Source organism: Parasteatoda tepidariorum, chromosome 5, assembly GCF_043381705.1.
Source record: "Parasteatoda tepidariorum isolate YZ-2023 chromosome 5, CAS_Ptep_4.0, whole genome shotgun sequence".
Lineage (NCBI taxonomy): Eukaryota > Metazoa > Arthropoda > Arachnida > Araneae > Theridiidae > Parasteatoda > Parasteatoda tepidariorum.
The window spans coordinates 37,112,195-37,133,195 of NC_092208.1; the positions used below are offsets into that span (position 1 = coordinate 37,112,195).

The 21,001-nt window shown below is 28.9% G+C and overlaps 1 protein-coding gene across 1 annotated transcript; it reads left to right on the forward strand.

Moving 5' to 3' along the window:
- Positions 1-6,542: 6,542 nt before the first annotated feature.
- LOC107456674 (uncharacterized) lies at positions 6,543-20,537 on the forward strand (the record flags this gene model as incomplete). The annotated part of the gene is given in 4 exon segments (XM_016074606.3): positions 6,543-6,911; positions 12,677-13,000; positions 17,524-17,544; positions 19,128-20,537. Coding segments are annotated over 4 exon segments (809 nt in total), but the record flags the coding sequence as incomplete, so codon positions are not given.
- Positions 20,538-21,001: the final 464 nt, after the last annotated feature.

The following is a 21,001-nucleotide window of genomic DNA, read 5'->3' on the forward strand; positions in this document are numbered from 1 at the left end:
GCAGAATAAAATACAGAATTACAACATCAATAAAAGTAATTCCAAAAATCTAAGTTACATTTCCAACAAACTGATAAGATATCAACCATGTAACTAATGTTGTCTATTAGCCTTGACATTTGCAGATTTCACTAAATAGCTTTCAAGAATCCTTCTTTCAAAAATGTTTGACCTTCAAGCATGTTTTTATCACTTTTTTTTTAAAAAAAATCCCCCGGCAAAATTTTTTCTTTTTGTCAATGAAAAGTATTTGTTAGTTACGATAGGTTTCGCTTTTTCAAAAATCTTTATCAGCTCGTAACTTACACAATACTGCAAATGCAGGGGTCTTCTACAAGGAATCCGATAGCCAATGAAGAATTTCGATTTCGTCTCTGAAAGATATCTTTACCTATTAAAGATAATGCACCTGTCTATTACGACAAGGGTTTTACAAATCTTTTTTAGGTAAGTAAAAAACATTAGAAGCTAAAATTACTTAAATGCGCTAGTTTGTCAATGTAACTTATAGAAAGTTAAAAGGGGAGGTTGATTTATATTAGAGGAAACTGGGTTAACAGAGATAGAAGAGATAAGAGACATTTGTTTCGGCGCATTTACACATTTGACAAAAAATTATGCCTCTCAAATCATAATTATTTATATAAGTTAGGAAATGTGTTCGCGTGAGATCGCATTTATAAGATTCGATTTCTCAGGAAGTATTCGACCGATTTTGTTCATATTTTGTATTTTACCATGTAAAAATACATTCTTTAAAATTATTTAAAAATTTAAATACCTTATATACGTGCCTGTTTAGAAGCCTCCATCTTAACTTAATGCGTAGTTGTTTTGCTGGCGTACGTAGTGCTTTCGTTTTTACTTTAATTCGTAATGTATCGCCCCGGCAGGGATGCCATTAAATGTCACTGTTTAGAAGGTCCAGGATAATACCAGCACTATTTAATAACATATTTTATTAAACAAAACAACATCAACAATGATATACAATTAACAAGCAGACAAACATAACATCTTACATCCAGATCTCGTAAGTAAAAGCCCACTAATCTAGAAGTATTTGGGGGAGGTTATCCAAAGGATGCGCGCATGCGCTAACATTTAAGTTTCAGTTCGTATTTCTAAAAGTTTCACTTCGGATTTTAACTTACCACACCAGGCCTGGTTAAGGAAATGAACACAAATTTGAAAAAGGAAATGAAATTTGGGACGAAAAAAAATGAATTAAATAAGATGAAAATAAAACTAGAAAAAACGTGGTAACCAAGAGACAAATTGTTCCTGGTTACATTTGTAAGCACTATTGAGGGCTGTTGAGGAATTTATGTCATTAACCAAGAAATTAGCTCTTATATGAATGAAACAAGATTTCAGAGCACCAAAATGAGCGAATGTGACAGGCATGAAAAGTTATTTGAAGTCATCAAAATTAAATGTATGGTAAAGGTTCCAACAGTTTGCAGTAATGCATGGTATATCAAATTCCAGATTCCAAGAAATTACTGCATATTTCTGCGGATTAAAAACATTTCTGAAATTATGGAATATTTTTGTGGACTAAAAACACTCAAAAATCATATAGAATTGTGATGAATTTCTTTGTGCTCAAAAAATTTCTGAAATCATTTAGAAATTGTAATACATTTTTGCAGATTAAAACATTTATAAAATACATTAAATCTTGATTGGTGACATTTATAAGTGAATGATACTGTGACGCCACAATAGGCATTTCATATTTCCCAACTTTTAAAATTTCTTAAACTTATCTTTTTAATCTTTTTTAATCGAGTTTTAATAAAATTAAACCAATTATTTAATTTGTATTACATTTTATAAAAATACTAATCTAAATATTTTATTCTTTTCTTAGCAATCAACGTAACGGCTAACTTTTTACTTCAATTCAAATGTAAAACTCATTGATTCACTGTCGTGACTAAATCGAACATCAAAATATATATTTAACGCTTTATTCTTGTTTTCTTAACACAAAAATGTTTCAGTCACATGGTTATACTAATTCTCACAGTCTTTTTGGGGATTCGCTTTCGCCAAATTATTTTCAAATTTAATATTGATTATGGAGGTTTGGCTTTATTTTTGGCTATGTTATCTTTCAAAAAATCGCCAACCGTGGATCTATTACTATGGTCCTAACTATTCATCGAGAAACAATTCACTTACTTTTTAATATGGATCATGGGGGTTTGGCTTTATTTTTGGCTACGTTATCTTTCGATGAATCACCAACAGTTGATCTCTTCCCATGCTCCTAACTTGTCGTTGGGAATCACTTTACTTACTTTTAATTTTGAATTTTTCTCTAACAGATTAGGGGCTTTGGCTTCTCAGTCCTAACCGTTGAATTGATATCTTTGCAGAAACTCTTGATGAGATAACAAGAATGATTCTCTTTATCCCATTAATATACTTTCTTTTCTTAATTTTATAATTTTGGAATGTGGCCATGTTCATTTTGATATTCACATAATAATTTTTTCCTAAACGATTCTATTCATTTTTCTGGGATATATATCTCTACATAATATCCAAATTAAACTGTATCTGAAACGGCTATAATACTTAAATTCTGCAACAAAACTACATCCTACTAAGGGGCCGTTCAAAAGGTACGTACACAAAAATGGAGAAATTTAAACCCCCTCCCCCCATCGTACATAACCGTACACAAGGTATTACTCTCCCCCTCAGAGTACGTACATTTTATTAGTCTACCCCCCTTTTTCATAAAAATTAAAATAATTATGTTTTAAATAAAATTAAATATTTATTTAATATAATTTATTAATTTAAATTATTTAAACAATAACACCCAACTTTATGTACGTACTTGTATAATACCTCCTCCCCTCCCCATCATACAAAACCGTACAAAATAGCAAATCCCCTCCCCCCCTTCGGGATGTACGTACTTTTTGAACGGCCCCTAACCACTAATGAAGAGAATTTGAACTAAAACTAGCACAAAAGATATTAATAGTAAATTTTAAATAAATATGGAAAAAATAGCACTTTGAATATGACAGATGGATCGAAACATATCTCAATGATTGATAAATGCGTAGCTTGAAAATGTGTAAGCATTTGCAAAAAAATTATTTTCTTATTTTAAAGCGAATGCACTCATAAAATGATACAATTTGATGTATTTTTCATTATTTTTATTTCAGTATTATAGCGAAGAAAAACTTACGCTGCTGAAGTCCAATTTTATTATATTTTGCAGTGTATAGATATAGATTATAATAATAGTAAGAGCCTTAATCCCTTTAGAATATAAAAAAAATTAAGTGTAATGATTCCAAATAGTAAGACTCATTTTGAAAATAATGCTCTTTTATATACGATATAAAGAAAATATATTATAGTTTTTTGCTTCTCTAAAAGTAAAAAAAAACACTTTTCCATTACACCATAAAAAAATAATGTAAGACTTATGCAAATGAAACATAATATTTCATTCCTCATATTGAGACGTAATCGAAAGAAAAAGAAACTGAAAATAATGTACACTCAGAACGAAACGTCTCTCTTTTTATTGATTATTTTATCCCGAAAAAAAATATTTAAAAGCATAAGCTTATGTCAGATGAAAACATCAAGTCATAAATCATTGAAATTGAATACGAACTAAATAAATGCTCTTTTTTACCAGTCTGCGAAAAAAAGAGATAGATTTTATCGCAATGAATGAAATAAGAAAACTTTTCGAGCAATGATAGATGCGAATCAATAAGAAAAGTTCCTTAAATCAAGAAACTATTCACTGCCAAGTAATAAAGGGATTGGTTTTAAAACAAATGTCAAAATAAACAAGATGATATTTAAAAGTACTTTTCTTTTTGCATGGATTTACGCTTTATTTCTTTATTTTTATAAAGTAAGAGATGAAATAAACTATTGTGGATAGTTAATTATCAAAAATAATTGTTGATAAAATGATCGGTTTCACCAATTAGCAATTAAAAATATGTTTTAGGATGCTTCCTTCATTTGTAGATTAGGAAATGTTTTTAAAATACTCCGCTAATCAGCTTCATAATTTTACTCATGATTTATAATAAAAATGATAACTGTACTATACCTGCATTTACACATCGTTCAAGAAGTATTATCAGCTCAATTTTAATGTGTACCCTTGCTTTTATATCTCGTGTGTTTTTTGAATCTACAGAATTAATTACTTGAAGTCATAAAAATGGACACGTTTTCATTTTCTATGAAATATTTCGTTTCGTTAGCAAATAAATATTAACACACATATATGTTTTTTTTATGTTATTTAGTCCTACACATTTTAATTAATATGTTTGTGTTCCAGTATTTTAATGCAGAATAAGTTAACTTTAAGTTTCTAGCGTGAACAAAATCATTTTCAAAAATCATTATGAAAATATAGTTTAAAACTGTGTTTAAAAATTGTGTAACGTTTTTTCTATTTACAATAGGACAGTTCAACAGAAACAACTCCTTACAACTCTTTCAGAAGATCTTGGCAAATATGTCTAACTTCACATAAGTTTTTAGTTGTATCATTTACTCAGAACTACTTACTAATATGAAAATAATATTAATATAAGCATTTAAAAAAATATTTCACAACATTGTAATAGAATATTATATAAAACACCATTGTATCAATAATATGTTTTTTTTTTATCTTTCTTCCATACCTACAGCTATGAAATATGAGTAAGAAAGTCGTAATTATTGAAGTAAATTTCAAGATTTTGTTTTTTGTAAAAGAACAAATTTTTCACGAAGCACTACTCATTGAGAAAATAAAAATAGTGTAAAGATTGAATAAAAAGATAAGATAATTAATTGCGTTCTCGCTTCTTATGTTAACTTCTACTATACTCCATGTTTGTCTTATTTGAACTTTTTCCAGTTTTTTCCTTCTATTCATTGTTTAATTTTTCCTGCCTAACTTCCTTTAATAACAAGTTATTTGATATTTCTGTATTTCTCTAAGTCTCAACGCTCATTATTGTAGCATAAAGTGGAAGTTTACTGTTTTTAAATTAAGCTGAGGAATATTTTTTTTAGTTTGCATGGTATTTTTTTTTAAATGATCTCAGTTAGGTTTGTATCTCTAATTTCAAATCTGCAATCGGTTTATCTCTTTAAGCTACATGTTTTTTTAAATAAATTTTTCGTCAATTTTTTGCCGACATGTTTAAGTTTAAAAGCGTTATATATCGTATAATATTTTAAAGAACTTCTAAAGGAATAAGAGCACATCATCAGGATTAAAACTGCTTTGGAACCAATGTCGGAAATGTCTTCATACGTCGCTTCCTTACGTCGTTTCTTTATTACGGACACTTTCTTCGCGAGCTTCTAAGCGGGACATAATAGAGAAGCTACCCTGCTATCGTACAGCATTTTCTATGCAATTTTAATCCTGGATCCCTATGCAATTTTATTCCTGATCAAGATGCTTGCCTTAAAATCGCAACTTCTTGTTATACATAACGTTTTTAATCTTGTGTGCTTGAAAAAAATAGACTAAAATGTCATTTTTTAAAGAATCTGTAGCTTTAAGAGCAAACCTGATTTCAGATTTGAATTTACTACACCCAAATCCGGCAAATTCAAGTAATTCTGATCCAATTCTGAGTTTACGAATATCAATGTTCTACTACATATTCAAGTATTTTATTTTATGTTTTATAACCAGCGTTGAACAGTCGACCTTATTCTGAGTTTACGACTACCACTGTTTAACTCTTTAGTCTTGTAATTTTGAACTAAATCCAGAGAACAAGGGAACTCCTGGACTAAGCATTGGGAGAAATTTGCGTTCGTGGTGAACTTTTTGAGGAAACTAACCCACAATTGCATTACATGGAGTAGGAAACCACGAAAACTTCCCCCTCTTACCCTGATGACAAGGGAGTCCATGATCCATCTATCACTAAGGATATTTTGCGTTAACACTGTGGGTGGGAAATTCGTATTTACTAGCCATCGCTGATATTCGAATCCTGAACCCCTAGTTGGAAGGAAGAACTCTATGCCTTTAGCTACCACTGCTCAAGTTCAAGTATTTTAAATTATAACCGTCGTTGAACAGCCGACCCAATTCAGCGTTTACGATTGTCAATTTTCAACTCTGTGGCCTTGGAAAGTAGAACCTAACTCAAAAGTCTAGGGAACTCTTAGTTCCATCAAAAAGTCCACCACGGAGACAAATAAACAAAACTTGATCTAACTCTCTTTTGCATCACATGGGGAGGAAAACGACGAAAACCTCTCATGGTTACCGTGACGGAAAGGGGACTCGATCCCATGATCCGTCTACCACTGAGGATATGTTACGCCAGCACTATGGTCAGTGCGAACCGAGTGCGGATTCAACTAGCCATTGCTGTGAGTGTCGAACCCGGGCCACCTCATTGGGAGACGAGTTCTCTATCCCCTGAGATCAAACAGTCAATTTTAAGTGTTTGTATAAATGCAAAAAAATATTGTTCCCATATGTTATTTTATCTATGCATTTTATTTTGTAGGTGCCTCAGCTGTTGAAATACGCCGACTCGTCGTTCCCCGATACATTCAAAATGGAACCAGAGACTCGATTGTTATGGATTGCGATTACAGTTACAATGAAAATGACCTGAGGCTTGTGGTCAAGTGGTTCTTTGAAGATAGCTTGGAACCTATCTATCAGTGGATACCAGAACTAAAACTAAAGCATACTTCAGAGTTTTTTAAGAACAGACTAGACTTGAACTACTCCGTAAATACCATGGATGATTATTCTAGATTTAGAGCATTGAAGATTTACAGACCTTCGACAGAACTTACCGGAAAATATACATGCTTAGTCACATCTCTTGCCGGACAAGACTCAAGAGAGCAAGTTATGACGATTTATGGTAATTATGCTAACAAACCTTTCGGTAATAAGTTGTTAACTGACTGTCTAATAAGTTTTACTTGCGTTAATGCAACTAGTTTTGTTAGCATTAACTAACGTTGCTTTTCTATTTTATCTATGTATTAGTTATTTAGTTAAAATATTCATTAAATTGAGTTCACTGAGCTAATCTAAGTAATATTGCAACCAATAAAGTAAATAGATTTCTAAGTGTTAAGATACTTTGTTATCGATAGTTCAGTAGTATATCAATGTATATAAATAAGATAATTTCTTAAGTAATTTCGTATGGTTTGTAGGTGATTCTTTATCTGATTTATAAGTGACAATCTATTCTGTTCTTCAGAACTTAAGCTGTTCTGTAATTTCTCATTTAAATTATTTATCTAATCAGTTCTTCAGCTACTAATTAACTCATGGGTTTAGATACTAAAATGTGAGTTAAATAGGGGCAACAGTGCTGCAGGGAGGCCGTGCAACGCAATTGAATTAATGGTCATCACATTAGCTATAAAGAGATTTAACCTCAAAACCAGTGGACTCTCCTTTCTAATTTCACACTCATGTGCACTGTATGATAAAGTAGAACTGATAATCTCATGTAGTGTTTCTACTATGTTTTCCGAATAAGTAACAGCACCATTTACTCGAAACTTAATATGACTGGCGCTCTGAAGTGTCACCAGGGACTTCAAACGTTCCGCAATGCGTCTGAGCTGTGTTATAAAACAATGACGAGCTGGATAACAAATAAGGGCACTGAATGTAAATGTTATCCTTTTATCAGAGGAGAATAATTACATACCTGGGACTGGGGAGAGTTGTAATATAAACCTTACTCCTTATACGTATATTTTTAGAGATGTGCTGGGTCAGGTGAGAGAGGTTCAAATCCCGACAATGGCTGGTTGATTCAAATTCTGCACCAGGCTCGCACCGACCACAGTGCTGACATAAAATATGGGTTAGAGTCCCCTTCCCATCAGGCTATCCGTGGGAGATTTTCATGAATTTCCTCTCCATGTAATGCAAATGCGGGTTAGTTCCATCAAAAAGTCCTCCACGAAGGGAAATTTCACTCAATACTTGATACAGGAGCTCCCTTGTCTTTTGGATTGGGTTCAAAATTACAAGGCTACAGAGTTGAACATTGGTATTCGTAAACTCAAAATATGGGTCGGTTGTTATAAAAAAATAAAATAAAATATACTTGATACCTAATTTTGTAAATGTATCAGAGGAAGAATTAGAAGAATAAGAAGTTGAAGAAGTAGGAAAGAAAGAAGAAGGAATAGATGAAGAAATAAATACTTGGTAGCCTTAATTTTAGATCAGTTACAAACAGTGTTCAGGCTCTATTCTACTCCATTCGAACTAAACAGAATAGATGCTATATGACTTCCATATCGCTATCAATGAACTGTAAACAATTCTGGTAACTATGTCGAAGATCAGTTTAGTAAAATGTATCGCTTTTGTATCAGAAGTGAAAAAAATAATTGCCACTATTTAAGTTCCATTCATTGTAGTTACTTTTTAAGGTGCTAATCTAAATAAGAAGATATTAAACGACTTGCTTTTCAAATGAGTTACTCTTTTTTAGTTCCATAAGTAATCATTTAATTGTTTCTCAAGTGTTAATCAATAAGTTAATTACTGATATCATCAGTTCTGAATATGCTAATCAAATTATTTATGTTTGCGCGTATCTGATTATTTCTGTTGATACTAATCTAACGTTTTAGTTAATCGTTTCTCAAGTGCTAATCAATAAATTTATTGTCAGTCTAATCAGTTTTAATGCTAAACTGATTTGTTCTGTATTTGTTTATCTAGTTAGGTCTGGTGATAATAACCTAATTTTTTTCTGCTGAATATGATTTTTCAAAACTGTAAACATGATTCTGATTTAGGTAAACTAATTAAACAAATGTATACTTTTGCTTAAAAGTTAAATCAGAATAACTCAAAAATATGCGTCTAACTTTAATATTTAATATTTTAAATACAACTGCTTTCTATGCATCGTAAAATTTTAATAAAAAAATAAGTTTTGTTTCGATTAAAAACAAGAAATTAAAAAAAGAACTAAATGAATTACTCTGATTATTTTTTGAAAAAAATAAATGTATATATTTCGTGTTTGACGCTAAAGAAGCAAAAAGTTACACAAAAAAACGCCTTTTCTATTCAGATGGCGCTTTCATCAAATAAGTAAACATGACTGTTGTAACACACAAAATTTATTAGTATTTTTTTTTGAAAAAAAATATAGCACCAAGTTGTATGAATAAATTATTACAAATAAAAATTTTTTTTTTACTCTCTAAAAGATTGTGAAAGAGAAATGGAATGAAAAAAACAAATAAAGACTGTAAACGAAATAATGTTTTCTTTCGTTGAAAAAATCAACCAACACGCTAGAGTACTTTTAACGAATTGGCATTCAAAAGAATGACTTATTTATTTTAAAACAAAGGCTTTTTTTTAACCAATACCATATTACTTAACAGTTAAAAAATTACATTTTAATCCTAAACTTTTTAATACCATTTAGTACTAAATGCGTTTTATGCTTTGATTAATTTGAATATTGTCTGAATATTTCATGTAAGTTAATGAGTTTCAGTACTTTTACTCGAGAGATGTGTTTAAATTGGCGTTTAAAGCATTTTTTAAAAATTTAATCGAATTTATCATGTGAGGGAGTTAGATACGTGGCATTTTCACTTGAAATAGATTTTTATAGCTCATTATGATTTAAAAAATGCCATTAGCTGTTATGGGTAACGCATTATACGCTTATCAGAACTCGAAAAAATGTGAGATCGGCATTTTTTGTAGCACATAAAATTTCATGAATTTTCAAAATGTCTGTTGATTCCTTTTAATTCTTTTCAATTTAATCAAATCCATTAGAGAAATTAAGTGAAAATGAAAAACCTTTCTAAAAAATAAAACTAATCGTTGTTTTCTGAATAATTTGTTTTTGCATAATGAATGGTCTTTGCATAATGAATGGCTTATGTAAAGAGTGCTTATTGACTTAATTCAACTTACCGTTTCAATAATAACAAAAAATCCTCTACACTGAATAATCATTTCCTTTTTGATCCTTTTCTACCGTGTGTTGATCCCTCAACATATTGAGAGTGAGTAATCGCAATTTTGGAGACAGTTAAGTCAAGTGATTCGTCAAAAAAATTTAAACTTATCAATGGTATTCTTGCTATCAGTGACTTTGTCTATATGCTAGAAAATTGTTAAAGAGCTAATATAATACAAATCGGAAATTTTTATGACTCTAAAGTTATTTAAAATGTTAAAAAAAGCTTAAATTTTCTTAATTAAGTTGTACCTAACCTAAAAAATAAGAGAAATGCGCTAAATATTTTCCAAAGTCAAAACAAATAGTTTCTAATATTTATTTTCCAAAAATATTTAACTGATTTAGTCCAGACTTGCAATTGTGAAATTTAAAACTATGTAGTGAAAGAGAATTAATTATATGGCTTTTATTAAGAGGTTTTTACTATTAATTAACAAAAAATTTTAAATAACTATTATAAATTATATATTGTATGAAATTATCTTTAAAAAGACGAGTATCAAAAATGAGTGCATTTTACTTCAAAGCCGGATAATTAGTTCGACCTATATTATCTAGATGCGATTTACACTAAATTGATTACTGAGTTACAAAAATGGTTAATTTAAAGTGAAGATTTTGCAAAAACTGACTTTTATTATATTTTATAAAATCCTTAACTATGTAATATATTACTTTTTATACTTTGCGTGCCACCAATTGAAATAAATCTTTTAAGTTTTGTATCAGAATGATTTTCAGTCAATTCATTGAAAGAACAGCAATCGTTATGTTTACAGAAATATATTATCTATACATATCACAATACATATAAAAATAACTGGCATTTTGAAACATAAGCTCTCAGTCTATAAAGTAAACGTTCAAGTATTTTTATTTTCGTAAAGTAATTTATCAAAAAACTTTAAATGTTTACTAAGGAAAGTTATATTTCTACTCAACAATCTAACGAAAAATAATGCTTTTAGATTGAAATAAACAGTTGCAAAAATGTTTTATTTACCTGTGATTTTAAGCTTAAAACTGAACATAAAGTAGATAATATTATACTTTAGCAAGTTTACCGGGCCGTGTACTTCCCAGGAAACTGACCTCACATCAGTAAGGTCCTGGGTTCGAATTCCTATCAAGGCATGGATGTTCTTTCCTTCTCCGCACTACATTTCATTACTGTAAGAACATTGTTGATGTGCCCAATATGGTACCCCTGAAAGAGTGGTCAACATATCTGTCCTGCTGATATCTCAATGACCAGTGTCAATAGGGTGGGTTTTGGAAAAAAAGTACTTCTGCAACTTAAAGTTTAATAAAACTGAAAACTGAATTTAAATTTAAAAAAAAGCTCTGTGGAAGTAAAAATAGTTAAAAAAAATTAATGCTGTACTTTTGATTTTTAAAAAGTCTTCTATTTTGCGTGGAAAAAACATAAGTGCATTTTATTGTCCTCATAGGACAATCACGATAAAGAACATTTTCATCAATTAAGTAGTTTATCTATATAAGAAATCACAATGTTGATATGTATGTATGTGCTGTGCCCCGAAACTCTGAACCGATCCGCCAGACGATTGGTGCATGTTCAAAGACTTAACTGTCTATATTAAAACTCCTCAGGAACACTAACTTGCACACTACATCTGAAAAAAGGAATTTTCCTTAGGACTTATTAAATATTTTATAATATGAGTGATTGGCCAACTTACAACTCTGATCGATCAAAAATTAGTTTTATCGCATATTTTTATGAATTATATATTTTTTGTATTCTATGTTAGGTTATTAAACGCAAAATCTACGTAAATAATTTCAGGATAGGTATGGTAATGACGTCGACGATTGCGTACTTTAAAAAGTGTGCCAAAGCACTTGTTTCTAATATTGATAAAGCAAAAATGTTGACATCAAAAAATTAACAAGAACTAATAAAGTAAAATTGAGGTTAAAATGAAATAAAATGAAGCAATGAGAAAATTGTGGTAAATTCTGAATATCACACGCAAAATGTTACTATATATATATCCCGTGTATTAGATGATGACTGATGCACGTTAAATCTGTTGAGATCAAAAAGTCATCCAAGTTTCCGTGACAAATCAACACATCTGCGGGTACTAAATTGAAGATTGATAGTTCTTTGATTCAGGTCAAAATTACGATATGCGGATGAATGAATGGATGCATGAATGGTCCGCCCCCTTTAAAACGGGCTGTGACGTGTGTGTGTAGCTGACCTAAAAAACAAGAAACGCAACCTCTGTTTTAAAATTCGCTTGATTTTCCAAGCAGACTCATGGCATTGGCATATAGCAATAGAAACATCAATATATATATATATATATATATTTATTTANATATATATATATATATATATACTTAATCTTTCTTTTGGTGAGTGGAAATTTCTAGTTAAATTATGGTATATTAAATAGTATGATGACACACTGGAAATTTTATTATCAATATTAATTTCATACATATTTAAATGAGCAAAACACAAACACTGTCATCTCTAAACTAAAACTCAAAACTCATTCGTAATTCTCTATGTAAACTGTATCTAATTATAAGGTTGAATTTTTCAAATGATTTTAAGAATGCATACAAATGATTTGAAAAGAAATTTAACTAAGGAACACAATGATTTATCATTTCAGTGCCGGCACACGAGTTTGAGCTCAAATATTCGGAATCTCTATCCGACACTGTCAACGTTTCCTGCGAAGTCTTCGGGGTGTTTCCGTTTCCTTTGCTGAAACTCTATATTAGTTCATCTAGTGGAAGTGCGCCCAAAATTGTGCCCGATGTGGAATATCTGACTTTAAAGGAACCACAGGAACAACCTGGTTCCTACAATGTTCTTTTACAAAGGACGTTTAAAGCTACCGAGATATCTTCGAAGAGTGCCACAGTATTTGAATGTAAATTAGAACTTCCTGGAACAAACTATGCACAGTCAAAAAGGATTGCCTACTACCCTGGTAAGATGTTACTTTTGCCTTATTCGAAACCTATTTATGTAGTTGCATCAAAATTTTTTTTAAATGTATTGAGCACTGTCATCAATTATTCAGAATGACACATCGTATTTTTTGGTAAAAAGTAAAATGTATTTAATTTTCGAATATATAACAGAATGATTAACTAGATGGACGGCCGGAGCCATTTTGGTCCCTATCACTTTTAATTGCTCAATGGTTTAAAAAAATAACTTACTGAAAGTATTGAATGTTTTGACTTTTCATAACCTGATCAAATTTCAATGTGTTAGCCTTATAAGAATGTATTTATAGAACATTACATCTAGAATGACGAGAGGTGTCAGAGTTGACGTAAAGATATTTTGGTAATACCCCATAACCCTTGGTTGATTTGCGTATAAGGTACAGTTTAGTAATTATGAAGTATCCCAGTTTCATTAAAATAACAAGAGCATTTCAGCATGTCAATTATTATATCGGGGGGATCGGAAAGTAATTTTGTTTCTGTGCATTTGATATTTGTTATCAAGATTTTATTTTTAATTAATAATGTATTCTCCCTAGGTAGCGACAACCATTCAATGCCGGATAGAAAATGAATCGAAATGGATCGAAAAAAATGAACTGGTTTTTAAGACTAACGAATATTTAGTGCGCCGAAACGACATTACTTTCCAGTCCCCATAATATATATATAGAGAAAGAGAAACTAAATAATCAAAGAAACTAATGAATATGTATTATTTGGAAGTCAATGTTGTGTTTAATCAAATATTTTCTTTAGTCAAATTGAATACAATTCCTCAGAATTCTGATGACCGAGCCTCTTATATATTTTGTATTAATAATTATAAGTAAATTTTAAGATTTTAGATGCTTTATTAATCTATATTCAAACAATCTGGAAAGAGCCTGACTGGCCAATTCAGACATTCTAGGCATATATCATTGTTCAGTCTTTTTAGTTTCGAATAGCTTGGGACAAATTATTCAGAAACCATTGATATTATTTTAAGCATAAGTACATATTTAAAAAAAAAAATTAATTAATTTTGTGCTTTACGTGCTGAACAAAACGTCTGAATCACTTCTCTTATTATGGCTATTATTTAGTTAATATTTTTTATGTCTTTCTCAAAATCTAATTAGTAGAGTATTAATCTTATTAGATTACTGTTGCTTAGATACCAAATGAAGGAAAAATATTTATAAAAGAACTGAAATCAATATGGAGTGTTATTAAGATATTCACATATTTGTATTTATATTTTTTCCACATTTCACGCAAGGAATTCTTATTAAATAAACTATTTAGAAAAGATTGCGTGAACAAATATGAGATTAGCCTTTTGAAAATGTGCAAGTAGAAGAAAGTGGAGAAAAATTTGATTTAAGTACGAGTAGAAAAAAAATAAATAAAAAACAAAAATAAATAGGTATTTATTTTTGATTTTTTGAACTTATATTTTTATTCATTAATAGTAAGAGAGTAGAGACGTGTCTATTACCCACCTAAATGATTTTTGTTACAGAATTGTGAAATTTCAATGAAAAAAAAAGCCGCTAAAGTAATATTGATGAGTTAACTGACTGTCAAAGTAATAAAAAAGGCAAAACAAAAAATCTTTTTTTGTGTAATTATTAACAAATTCATATTACTTCCATCTCTATTTCTTTTATCGGAGTCTTTAGATGAAGATAAAATTTGAATAATTTGAAGAAAAAAAATTGGAGATTTTGGAGATTTAAAATTGGAAATTTTTATGTTTATTTCCCAAAATTTCTGAATAGTGTTCAGAGATACAACAAGAAAATATTCAAAAAGTAAATCAGTATATAGCTTGCCGAGAAGATCCAATAAGAATTATCCTAAAGTTTAAATTGAAACTGGAAGTAAAACTAAAATTAGAGACGAAATTATCAAATGTATAATGAGAAATAAAGGTTGTATAGGAAAAGGTATGGTGAACAGCAGTACAGATAAAACTGCTTTTTTTTTCTTTTTTTTTTGTAAAAACTAAAGTATTTATTTATAAAAAAATATATGCATTGTTTGTAACGTAAACTCTAAATTATGTAAATTTATAGTTTACGTGGGATTCAGTAGATTGTATCAACAAGTGCTATAGTTGATGTATCCTTTTATCGTTTAAAAAATAAAGTTAATATAATTTATTACTTTTTTTGCTCTTTTACTTTTACTCAATTAATAAATACCAATATTTTTTTCTTAATTTAAAAGTGAAATAGTGTTTTTTATTATAATATTAACAAAAGAAAAATGAAATTTATTATGAAAATGAGTCTTTATCCAACCATATCTGAACAAATCGGCAAATAAAATGCAGCAACGGGACACGATTAGAACAGGATTTTTTGAGAATAGAATTATCGAATTTCAGTACACGTAAAAAATAAAAAACAAAAGAAAAACATTTTGTTCATAATAGACATATCTTCAGGGGTTGGGCCTTTACGAATTTACCCATTTACCTGGTATTTTCTACTCCAGTCTTTTACATGTTTTCTGGTCCTGCGATATCTTAAAGTAAAACAAATCTTTCCGATTATACTGACCAAAACTGTTTAGAAACTTTCTGTAGGGAATAGTAGGGAAAATGCTTTTCTGTAGAGAAATTGAACATGATATTTTTATGACGGAAAAATAGTTACGTATGTGCACATTGTGCAGCAATTTCTTGAAATGCCACCTGTTTCAAAGGTAAAAGACATATGTTATTGTTTGATTATTTTTAACAATAACTGGGCATTATTGATTATAATGAAATAATTTGGTCTAAGTGGATGATTCGTTACAATTTATCACAATAATTCGCAATTATTTTCCGGTAGTGAATTAATTTTGGATTTGCTTCAGTAGTTCTCTCTACATATCAAAAGTATACAATTATTTTAATTCATAACCGTCGTCGAACAGCCCTCCGAATCCCAGTTTTAAGTTTACGACTACTAATATTCCATTCCACAGCCTTATAATTTTGAACCCAATCCAGAAGTCAAGAAAACTCCTGAATTAAATATTGGGAGAAATTTGTCTTCCTTAATTAAATTTTGATGGAACTAACCCTAATTTGCGTTGCATGCAATAAATTAGTTCAATTTCATGAATTTCAAGTTATATAAGTTAACTCAAGTAAACTTAAAAAAATAGCTACTTTGTTAAATATTTCTCGGAAGAAATTCTTATATAGAAATTCATTTGAATGTATTTTTACAACATTTAATCAAAGCAGTCGAATAATAATAAAAAAAATCGTATTCGAACTGTTAACTGAGAGAAAAATCGCTTATTGGCTGTTTTCACATAATATGGTTAAACAATTAGAATTTTCTTCACTCCAGCTAGGTCCCACAAACCTATGAAAAAGATAAGTTCTTCGACAGCTGGAAGCTGAGTCGTGTGATAAGAATTCAGAAACCATATTCTTATTTTTCACCATCAAAAGTATAACAAAAGAGCGACTGCCTAATGATATTATAGTAATGTGTATGTTATGAACATCTTATGAAGCAACTTAGTTCCTCGCAGCTGCGTCAAAAGGGCTAATTTATCAATCTCATGACAGGCTGAAAGGGTGTATGAAGCATAGCGTTGACACCCCAATATTTCGTTTTCATGGACTTTAAAACTTTTTGCATACTTCGTTCTATTTAACATTATTTAATTTACTAAGTATGTATAAAATATAAATTTGAGTTCATTGGTTTCGTAAAAAAATATAAAAATCAATTTGCAGTGAAAATTATCTATTTCAAATGATTTATCCAATTATCTATTAAGAAATTATCTATTTAAAATTACTGTAAAAGTTGGAAAGCAATCCATCTCTTGAAAAAGCAATATTGCCTATTCCTTGAAGTTAAAAATGGTGTTTATTTATTTTTTAAATTTATTTTTCAATTTTTATCTAAAAACAGTTAAACATATGAAAGACATTATTTGCAATCATTTCTTTTTTTTATTTTATTTAATCCTAGTTGAAGTAGAAACAAATAGAAGTGAATGTTTTATTTTGGTCTCATTTGATCCTACATAATGGGTACATGTCCATAAAGTTTGTAATTAGGGAAAGAAAATCCCATGGTTAGATAAAAGGTAATTCGTGTTTTCGCCGAAGGTAGTAATCCTTTTTATGCTTTTTATTTCCTTATTCTGTCTATAGATAATTACGTCTATTCATATTAAGAATAGTGGGTTTTATAATTTACCACAACTTTACTATGCATATCTATTTTACATTCATTAATAATAAGTCAATTTCGTCTCAAAAGAAAGATTTTAATAATTTTTTTTATTTTCTTTATGTTTCTTTTTTCAAGAGGCTTTCGTCCAGCAGCCCTCAGAAAAGAAAAAACTTTATTATTTTAATGTTTTTTTTTTCAAGTTATGCTTGTTTGCGATATTATATATTTTTAACATAGTACAATATATGTTCTAATTCTAAGTAAGAAGAAATGAGTTTTTTCAACAGCCACTTTTAATATATTTTTTTCTTTTTTAGGAATTCAAGGGCTACGGATAGGTAAGTAATATTTTTCAATATATAAATAATTATTAAGATTTTTCCCCTTTTTTGTAAATTACTTGAGTAATAATATCATTTCTATTTAAATGGCTCATAGCACTTCTTAAAATTTTAGAATTGAAAATTTGAATACTGAAAATAGTCTACACTGTAAAAGATCAGGTTCTGGTTGGTAGGAAAAAAATGCACTATTTTAACCATGGATCATGTATTTATGTTACCTAATGGCGAAATCCTCCAAAAAACTGGAAAATGTACGAAAAAAATTATCCATTTCCTCTTAGCTAACTGTGCATTGTAGTAGTGCGTATTACAGATTAACACTGATTCTGCAAATCATATTTTACCATATATTTTTTTAAAAATATAATCCGAAAAATTACGGAGAGTAGAACAAAAAAAAATTAATTCCAAAACTTACTCAACTACCGACACTAAAGTTTCCAAATAAAAAACTTTTGCAAATCTGCGAAAATATGATTAATGAAAGTTGATGATTAAAAAAAAATCAAATTCTTAAAATAAGATTTAAGGAAATGAAGAAAATTTAGTAGAAAAGAAAATATTAAGTTCGGAATACTCTGGTTACTTGGTTTCGAATTGTTGAATAAAAAATGTCACTAGTATAAATTCAATTACTATAAAATTTTAACATGATTTCTTGCGCATAATTTTAATCACATGTTGGAAAACTTTGCTAATAATATTGAACTAATTTTCATGCTAGGGTCATTAGGTTAAGGGTGAGTATTTTAGGGTCGGAAATAAATTTGAATTTAGTAAAATGGTACTTCAGATTTCAGTTTTGAGAAATAACAGCTTATTGAAAATATTAACACATTTTGCTCCTGATAAATATGAAATATGCTTTTTTTTCTATTTTAGAACCAGTTACATATGTTTTGTATAGATTTTATAAGTCTAAGACAGTTTTCAAACATTTCTGTATCCCTGTGACATATTTGAATCAATTAATGAATTAACAAATTTGAATTAACAAATGAGTTTTTTTTTCGTTTTGTAAACAATTTCCGCCAATTTTAAGTTGCAGATTGTCTACGGATTATAATCAGATTATGATTTGATGAGATTACCGGCAACTCTAAAACAGCCACTTTGTATTTGATAAAGCATTTATATTTTTAAAAAAAAATATGGTAAAGGGCCAAATTTTGCAGAAAAATTCTATACCTGGATGGAAACCTCATTTTCTTAAATCCATTGCTTAACTCTGCTTTAATTCATTCTTAGATTATTTTTTTTATAATTATTACTAATCATTATTTCTTCAATAGAAATGTTTGGCACTATGCCATTGTTTAAAAAAAACCAAAACATTTTATTTTTAATGTTGGAAAATGTCCGAAAATTTACCATGAATTAAATTAATATGCTTGCAAATGTAATTTCTTAAAATAGTTTATGTGGATGCTTATTGGCAGCCATGTAATATTTTTATTTAGTTTATTACGTGTGTATTAAAATAAATTATGATAACCATTTTTTTACTCATAGCTTTATAAATTTTCATAATGATTTAGATGTTGCGAATTATGCTCAAAATCATTGTCTCTTTCTAGGTGCGCCGTATGAATTGTCATCAGTGTCACCTCATGTTTTGATCCCAGACTTTTTGAGTTTGTTAATTGTATCAGTACTTTTTATTTTATTTTAAAAACGTTAAATGGAGACAACTGAGAAAAAAAGAAGAAATTCATTATGCATTTATAAATTTTGAGCTGTCTTCTTATATTTGGAGTGCTTTAATTTTTAAATATTGGAAATAGAAACAGCTTAATTTAACTATTATTTTTAAAATAATGCAACAGAAAAAGGGAATGAATAATTTTCATTAAGCATTTGTTTACTGCCTCTAAGTTTTTTTTTTCGTTCAACAGAAATTAGTAACACAACTTCTATATCAATATGAGAGCAAGCAAAAAAAATATTATATTAAATTTAACAGAAAAAGGTCTGTTTCAAACTTGAAAAATTGATATAATATATAAATAAGCAAATGAATGAATAAATAACTACTTAAATAAAGATGAAATAAAATTAAGTACACAAAGTTAAACGGAAAAAATGAACTCTCAATTTTCAAAATGACTATCAGTTATGTTACGTGCATTTATACATAAAGAAATAAAATTTGTCTTTAGTAATTCATTTATTTTTCCACTCAGTTGAAAAATTAAAAAAAGTGCATACAATTAATTTATTGCTCTTTAAACAAACAAATTAGCATGCCCGATTCATATATGCATTTTTTAAAATATTTTAGCGGTTTCTACCATTTTCAAATAAGTCATGTATAAGTTTCCTGGCAGAAAAGTAACTTAAAACTGCTTATGAAACTCTTAAATCTTAAAGTTAATCATAATTATCTTATTTTTATATTAATAAAATATTTACATTATTCATTTAATTTAAAAACAATATTTGATAAACACGCAAATGTTCACATTGAAACTAATTACATTATAACGTGAAATTTATTTAAGCAAGCTTCTTTATTGAATAAACTGAATTGTAAGACGTTATCATTGGTTTTTGTTCATAACAATTATTAATATCTGTTTATAACAATTTAAATATCTAAATAAGCAAAAATGATTCATTAAGTGTGACTTGTGTCTCTTAACTGCAAAAAGCAATTTTTGAAATTATTTAGAAACAAATTAAGTGAAATAGAACAACACAAAAATGATCAAATAATGCTAATTATTGTTATTATAAATAATATATTCGTGTTCCTCTTTAAGTAAAAATTTGCAGTTTTTTAAACTTTCTTTCCATTTACTATCTAACTAACTTGAGTGGCTATATTTCTTTCATTTCTTTAGTTAAAATATTACTGTCTATTTTTATACACAATGTCTTGAATGTCAGTTTTGAAAGTGATACATATCAGTCACTGTAAATAACTCATTTTATTGTATTAAAAAGTTTGTTGTGATCAATAAAATGTATTTTTCAAATTAATCAAATTTCTTTTTTGTAATATCTTTCTTATTAAAAAACAAACAATAGTTATATTTTTGCTAATGAAAAATGCTATAAAAGCTTTTATTTTGGAAAATTGTCAATTAATAATCTTAACAGATCAAATTGTGCGATCTTATATACTCAAGGTTATATACTCAAGCGTTATATAGACGTCACAGCTATGACACATAATGACATACTTTATAATGGCTTTAAAGTTTCTGAGATACAACAAGATGAGCAAGAAATGAAATTAAAATTATTGATTTCTTGACCAGGTAATTGGGACCATATTTTCTAAATTGCACAGTTGAACTTGAAAATTAGTGTGTCATTGCTGTGGACACTTTATAAAGCTTCAAGACTCTCCATGGACTATACAGTGCGCCAAAAAAGACATACCACTCTGAATAACTTTTGATCTAATGATCGGATCTTCACGTTCTATGACTCAATCTTAATGGTT